The sequence below is a fragment of the Manihot esculenta genome, chromosome 18 (assembly GCF_001659605.2).
Source record: "Manihot esculenta cultivar AM560-2 chromosome 18, M.esculenta_v8, whole genome shotgun sequence".
NCBI lineage: Eukaryota > Viridiplantae > Streptophyta > Magnoliopsida > Malpighiales > Euphorbiaceae > Manihot > Manihot esculenta.
This window is the reverse complement of record NC_035178.2, coordinates 29,261,775-29,269,955: the sequence shown is the minus strand read 5'-3', so window position 1 is coordinate 29,269,955 and position 8,181 is coordinate 29,261,775. Positions and strand designations below refer to the sequence as shown.

The following is an 8,181-nucleotide window of genomic DNA, read 5'->3' as shown; positions in this document are numbered from 1 at the left end:
GCCAAACCACCCTTCGGCAGCCTAAAGTGCCTCCAAAACTCATGCAAGTTCGGCGGCCGAACTGAAGGTTCGGCGGCCGAACCTGGAAATGCCTCCATAGTCTTTTTCATTCAAAACTCAATTCCTTTCTTACGTAAAACCATAAAATACATTAAAACATTTTATAAAAACATGATTTTACCTTTCTAGAGGTTTTCAACATCCGAGATTCCACCGGGCGGTAGAAATTTCGATACCGGAGTCTAGCCGGGTATTACATGCTCCATTGCCTACACGTAAGTCCACATCGCCCTTTTTCAGTTTTCTACTCCTTTTGAGACCCTTCACATTTGTACAAATGTGAGAGCCACATCCGGTATCTAATACTCATGAAGTAGAAATAGATAAATTAATATCTATAACATAAATACTTGAAGTCGTAGTCTCACTACTCTTATTCTTCTTGCACTCATCCAAATAGAGTTTGCAATTTCTCTTCCAATGTCTTGAATCCTTACAATGGAAGCAGATTCCTTCCTTAGGAACTATTTCCTTAGGAACTTTTACCTTGGATTGCCATTTAGGCTTGCCTCGTCCCTTAGGCCCATTATCTTTCAGTTTATCCTTCTCAAGGATGGATCGTTGTGATAAGGTGGAATTGTTATTAGTAGCCATAATTGTCTACAAAATATGCAAATATAATCAATTTAGTAAATTAATATTGAGGTGATAATAATTTTCCATTAAAATATAACCCTCAAAAATAATAATATTTTAGTGGGCTAAGATCCATATTTCACCTAATTCTAAGTCAACTTTGGCATGACGCTTAGAATTAAGTTATTTAGGTAGGTAACTTCCTTACCAATTACATCTAATGTAACTCTTAGATTATGAGGTTTGACATTATATGTCAAATTGCATGTTATACCCCATCTAATGCCTTAGGCCCAAACCGTTTTGATAGCCTAATTAAGCTTAACCAAAATTAAATAAATGAGTAACTATTACTCATCCTACCTTACTAAGATAACCTAAGCACTTTGCTTTGGCAAAGTCTGCATTTTGGTGATCTTAGTCTTGATAGGTATTTAATATATGGGTGGCATTAATACTTAAAATTTTAGAGTGAGGGTTCAACTTTTAATTTTTAATTATTTTGTCTTGCATATATATATATTATAGTATCATGTATGCATACATATATATAAACTATCATGCATAGTATCTCATACTAATATATGACAAAACAATAAAATTATTTTACATAGTCATTTAAATCTTATTTAAAGACTAAAAGAAAATAATTTTTAAAATTTATTTTCTTATTAATATATATATATATATTCAAGGGCAAAATTGAAATTTAGAGCTTCTTCTTTCTCATGAAGAAGCTTTAGCTCCTGCCATTAGCCCACCGAACATCCCGCTCTGCCGTCGTCCCGTCGACCAGAAGATCGCGCAACCATTGCGCGTTTTCCGGGCGATCAAACAGCACCAGCGAGCTTCATAATCTGTCGCCAGTCGAAGTCTAGCAGATTGCGCAACGATTGCGCGTCGGTCAGGACTTCGAGCCAACTCAGAGAGTCAAGTCCCCGGTGGAATCGAGAGGCACATTCCTCTCGATTTTCTTTCGCTAGAGAGGAAGATGATTGAGACCATTATTGTCTCGATCAACGGGCAAAAGACAGGCCAAGGAACTCAGTGGCCACCATTGCTTCGGTAGCTGACCAACAGAGCATGCAACAGTGGTGGGACCACCACGTGCTCACCTGTGGCCTTCACATGTGATGGCTGGTCCTCAGCGTTTTCTGGGTTCACCATGACTATTCATCGTGAATCCAATTTTTTTTTTCCTTTTTATTAATTTAATTTTTCTAACAAAAATTAAAATTATCTAAATGATCCAATCATTCATCCATAATTATCATGCCATGCTAATAAACATATATCGCATATATAATATCAATCATGGCATAATTAATTTAAACGAAAAGCACAGGTAGGCTCTGATACTACTGTTGGAAAATCCCGAGATTATTGCAACCCAAATTGCGCAGCGGAAAAATAAAAAATCTCTTATTTCCTTTTCTCAGAATTCGAGTGCTTCATTTAATTCACAAGAAGGATATGAGACTAACCTATTAATCTCGTCGAGAAGATACAATATTGGACTGATGGTGCTGCTTTTTCAAACGAACACCCTCTATGGTATCCACACGAACGTCTTCTATCCTTCTAGAGTGCTAGCTCTCTCAGAGATGGATAGATTATGTGCTCCACAATCTGTAGCCTTTTTAGACTGAATTTTCCAAAAACATCATCACTTTTAAATTCGTAGAAGGAGTATTTATATGTTTCAGTCTTTTGTTTTCAGACAAATCCTTTTCCTAAAAGGAGTTGTGTTCATCCCACAACTCTTTTTCCTAAAAGGAGTTGTGTTCATCCCACTATCACAATCTCACAGATACTCAAATATCTTATGTGATAGAGTCCTTTATCTGTAACAGTTACAGATAGACTGCAGATCTTTTAAATATTATTATCTCATAATAACAAATGATTAATAATAATAACACTTTATTATTATTAATTATATTAATAATTAATAATAATAATAATAACACTTATTATTATTAATTATATTAATGATTAATAATAACAACACTTTATTATTATTAATTATATTGATGGGCTTTGGGCTTTTAGCCCATTAATATGACATAGCACATCAACAACGTTCTTTTGTGTGTGACCCAATACGCTCACATTAATTGGCAATAGGCCCAGTCCCACAAGGTCCATAAGTCATAAGTGGCCTCTAGCAAGACATTATGACTACCCAACTAATATGAGGATCAATAGTCCAATAAAGCCTAATAAATAGAACATGTATTAATCCCTTTGTCACACGATATCTAGTTTGAACATAAGTCATGGTTAATGTTAAACTTATAATGTTCAAACTTATGATTTCTCGATCTCTAAGTAGACTGATAAATTTAAATGATATTGATCACACTATCAATTCATTTGAGCACGGCCATGCATTTCTCAGTCTCACTTATCGAGGGGCCCAGAAGATATCTCTCTCAGAGAGAAGGACAAATCCTATATTGATCGTTCATTATTCTCTACATAATTTCTATTATGCTTAATCATAACCTTTATGATTGTCCGATTAAAGACAATGTTTGGTTATGTCAAAATATAATAGTCCTCATGTTGGAAACTATGACAATCTCAAGTCAAAGGATTAAGACATAACTACTTTGAGATTCACTTATGACAATAACCCATGTAGTGATCTTAGTTCGGGTCCATCCAATACTTTGTTCTCTAACAAGTATCTATGATTATTGAATTATATCAACATATACATAATCATCTCATGATTATCAATCAATAATCATACTAGTTATATTTTATTATTATCAACATAATAATAAGTAACCAGGGATGATATCATTATTATGTAACATGCAAACAAATAATAATGATAAAAACCTCTTTTATTAATAACCAAAACAACATACAAAAAGATCCAAGATAATGGCCTAGGGCATATACACTAACATACCTCAGCTCACCGCATGTGCTCAGTAGCCCGTTAGCCTAGGAAGAACTCTTGATTTACCTAGCGGCCTCAGAACAAGCCATAAATGTTGTGCTAGTAAGGGAAGAAGGGGGAGAGCAGAAGCCAGTCTTCTATGTCAGCAAGGTACTCAAAGATGCTGAGGTCAGATATTTGAACATTGAGAAGTTGGTATTTGCCCTGCTGTTGGTAGTGAGGAAGTTAAGAGTCTACCTTGAGAGCCATCAGGGAGTGGTGATGATGGATCAGTGACTCGCGCTTGTCGAAGCCGGTCAAAAATAACCTTTATGGTTATCAACAATATTACGACTGCAGATAGTGGTGAAAGGATTGAATCCATAGGGAACTGAAAACTTACCTATCTTCCTTGTCAAGATCAAGAGAATTAACTGAAAGCAAGAGAATTGAAAGCAATATAAACTGAAAACGGAATAAACTGACATTAAAAGTAAAAATGGGGGGGTTTTGATATTGATTCAATTAATCCAAGATTGAAAGTAATAAAATAAAGCGAATAATAAAAATAAAGAGAAATCAATAATGAGAAAGATCTAGTTGAAGAATTGGATCCACCTCAGTTGTTGGGATTGATCATTGACACTTAGTTTCCCTTGATAGATTCAATAGATTAGTTATGGAGATGGAAGACACTTCTCACAACTATGTCTCTCCTTAATCATAAACCAATTAGGGAACGTCCTCTAATTAATCACTAATCAACAAGTTGCCAAGGAACGTGCTAGATTATGCAACTTCCTTAGTTTTTGCACCAAACGCATGGTGATATTGCTAGATTATGCAACTTCCTTAGTTTTTACACCAAGTGTTCTTGTGTTTGAACAATCCAAGCAATTACAGACTCAAAATTATTCAAACTAAGAATATATTACCTTGCATGGTGATATTGCTAGATTATGCAACTTCCTTAGTTTTTACACCAAGTGTTCTTGTGTTTGAACAATCCAAGCAATTACAGACTCAAAATTATTCAAACTAACAATATATTACCTTGCAATCAAGAATCAAGTGGCCACATTGATCATAGTAACAAAGCAATAATGGAATCAAGCATGAAAATGCACAAATATTGAATAAACCAAAGATAACAATGTATGTTCAGATCTCACAATCCATAAAACAACCAAAGTATCACCTAATCTTCAACTAGAATTAAAGGCTCCAGCCACTCATGGCTAAAACAAAATAAGAAAATAAAGAAAGGTAGAAGAAGAGATGATGCCACTTGCAATCTCGTATGTGTGTCCAAGGGATAGTAGAAAAAGCATGGGGAGGCTCCTTATGTGTCTTTTTATAGTTGAAAGTGTTGCCCTAAGTCCTTACTTGCTGCCCAAGTTGAATTCTTGGCTAACCATATGCTGCCCATGCCGCCCATATCTTGCATTAATGAGGTGGAGCCTCTCTTTGAATTTTGAATTTTGAATGTGCAAGACTTGAGGTGGCATGTGTGACATGTGTGACTCCTTTGGCTTCCTTAGCAATTTGAATTTGAATTTCAAATTTGAATGTGCATCTTCAAAAGATTTGGCTTCTTCAATAAGGAGAAGGATTCTTGAAGATCTTGAATTTCAAACTGCTCTGCAGATTGCACTTTCCTTATTTGCCACTTTCCTTATTTTGCACTTTCCTTAATGAGCTGAATCTTGATTTTAAATTTTGAATTCTCTTAAGGATTTGAAATTTTAATTTCAAATTACTTTCCTTATTGGGCTCCTTTCAAGTTGCACTTGGCATGCTTGCTCTCATTTGCTCCATTTTAGGCAGTTTTAGGGGCATTTTCACCAAATTGTCTCTTTACATCATTTTCTGTAGAATAAGATCAAAATCACAAAATTAGCTAGAGAAAGTATAAATTAACATCAATATCATCATGATAAAATGGTCTAAATTATAATCTATCAATCAGCCCTTGAAGAAAATACTTCACAGACCGGAAACATCATGTCGGATGCTCGCTTGGTCTGTTGAAATTGGTCCATACTGTATTGAATACCGACCTCAAACGGCCATCAAAGCTCAAGCCCTTGTTGATTTCATAGCAGAATGTTCCTTCAATGAAGAGCAGATAGAGCTCAGCAGAGAGTCATCAGGTGTGGCAAGAGAAGAGGGTGAAAAGCAGCCCTCTCTGTACTTCAACTGGAGATTGTTTGTAGATGGGGCATCTAGCACTAAGGGCAGTGGCACTGGGATACTGTTGAAAGGACCAGAAGGGTTCAAGGTCTATTACACGTTGCAATTAGAGTTTATTGCTTCCAATAACATGGCAGAATATGAAGCCTTAATAAACAAGATGCTGATAGCAATGAAAGTGGGGACAACCGACCTCAAAATAAGCAGGGATTCCTAGCTGGTGATCAATCAAATAACGGGGGCATACCAGGCAAGGGACCCCACTATGCAGAAGTACCTAATGAAGGTGAATGCTATAGAAGCTGAGCTCGATGAGCAGGGAATTATTGTACAATATCAGAGAATACCTCGAGAAGAGAATGAAGAAGCAGACCTGCTCAACCGCTTTTCTGAAGAAGAGTTAGAACAACTTTCAAATGAAGTGTACATACAGCACATCAACATCCCCACCTTTCAGAGGCCTGTTGCAATAATGCAGATTGAAAAAGGGCAGAACTAGATGACCCTATAACTGGAGTATTTAGTAAAAGGGAAGCTTCCTGAAGATAAAGTCGAAGCAAAGAAAATTGCAGCTCGAGTTGCCAATTATCAAGCAGTAAGGGGGACCCTATATCAAAGAGGGAAATCCAGTCCTTGACTTCGATGTGTAAGCCCCGAATAAGCAACCAAGGTGATGGAGGAGATACATCAGGGAATCTATGGAGCATAAGAAGGAGCAGGCACATTGGCAAACAAAATCTTCAGACAGGGCTACTACTGGCCCACGGTTAAAAAAGAAGCAAAAGAATTTGTGAGGAGATGTGATGTATGTAGGTTTGCCAACGCCATCAACATCCCAGCTACACCCTAGTCTAGCATATCCAGCCCATGGCCGTTCTCATAGTGGGGCATAGACATCCTGGGTCATTTCCCTAAGACCACAGGATGAAAGAAGTTTGTGATAGTAGTGGTTGAGTACTTTTCAAAGTGCCTGGAGGCTGAAGCTGTTCCCACCATCACTACATGAAAAATGATAGACTTCGTATGTGGCAACATCATTTGCAGATTTAGGATATCGAGGGTGCTTATATTAGACAATGGCAAGCAGTTCAACTACAAGACCTTCAAAGATTTCACAAGGAACATGGGCATCTGGCACAAGTTCTCTTCGGTAGCCCACCTTCAAACTAATGGCTGGATGGAGGTCACGAATCGAGCTATCCTTCAAGGATTAGAAAATCGACTAGATGGGGTCAAGAAGAATTGGGCAGCCGAACTCAATAGCATCTTATGGGCATTTAGGACTACCCCTCAGACACCAACGAAGGAGACACCGTTCGCACTAGCATTTGGCACAGAGACAGTAGTCCCCATCGAGCTGCAAATTCCTTCTCACTGTGTCCAGTTCAACAATGAAGACACCAACGATGACAAGTTGAGAAGCAATTTGGATGCCCTAGAGGAAATCAAAGAAGAGGCCCAAGTCCACACAGCCGCTTACCAGCAAAAGGCAACTCGCTATTATAATCAGAAGGTCAAGGAAAGGAGTCGGAAGGAGGGGGACCTAGCTCTGAGAAAATTAGAAGCCACAGGAAAAAGAGCAACAGTGGAGAAAGTAGCACTGACCTGGGAGGGCTCCTTCAGAATAACTAAAGTTGTCAAGCCTGGAGTATATCAGATTGAAGACCTACAAGGGTACCCGAAACAGCACGCTTGGAATATCCAACATCTGAAGAGGTACTTTCCTTAAAAAACAAATTGTATAATATCCTGTACTCTGAGAACATTTGTACTGTGAAAAACATGAATAAAATACAAGATATTATTTTATCATTATTGACAGCATATTTTAGGCCATATTATCATGATCTTAATGATGTTTATTTGCACCTTTTCTACTTAATTTGGTGGTTTTGTTCATGTTTTGCAGAAACTAGGTGTGAAAAGACAATCTGGAGAAAATGCTCTTAAAACTGCTAGAAAGTGCCAAATATGGAAAGTTCCAGAAAAGGAAAGTTTTCATATATGGAAAGTTCCAAATAAGGAAAGTTTTCATATATGGAAAGTGCCAAATAAGGAAAGAGTCAGAAAGCACAATTAGCAAACTGTCCGAAATTTAAACTGCAGAATCTTTCCTACCTTATTTAGAACATGTGCCAAGAAAGGAAAGTTTTCAAATAAGGCAAGTTTTTAGAAAAGGAAAGTCTTCAAATGAGGAAAGTGCAGAGGCAAAAGCAAATAAGGAAAGCTTAGTCAGAAGATTATTTGAAATTCGAATCGCAGATCTCTCTTTCCTTGTTCAAAGATGTGGACATACTGCAGCAGTCACATCTTCCAATTTAGGCAGCAAGATCTCATGAAGGCACACTTGCCTCTCCTACGTTCAGCCATTCAAAATTCAAACGAAGGCTCCACCTAAAAAGGAAAGACTGGATAGATGCACTTTCCCTTCTGCATTCAATGACTGTGCGCCAACTTTC

The 8,181-nt window shown here is 37.3% G+C and overlaps 1 protein-coding gene across 1 annotated transcript; it reads left to right on the top strand.

Moving 5' to 3' along the window:
* The first annotated feature begins 6,002 nt into the window (after nt 1-6,002).
* On the top strand, nt 6,003-7,451 carry LOC110606305. The gene is made up of 2 exons (XM_021745052.1): nt 6,003-6,145; nt 6,767-7,451. Exons 1-2 carry the CDS (start codon nt 6,003-6,005, stop codon nt 7,449-7,451), a joined length of 828 nt encoding a protein of 275 aa, XP_021600744.1.
* The last annotated feature ends 730 nt before the right edge of the window (nt 7,452-8,181 follow it).

Bases quoted from the DNA above. Each gene is read 5' to 3' on its own strand.
- LOC110606305 (XM_021745052.1), top strand. From the start codon at position 6,003: ATGAAGGTGAATGCTATAGAAGCTGAGCTCGATGAGCAGGGAATTATT. The intron at 6,146-6,766 runs GTACATACAGCA...CATCATTTGCAG, and splicing joins GAACAACTTTCAAATGAAGT to ATTTAGGATATCGAGGGTGC.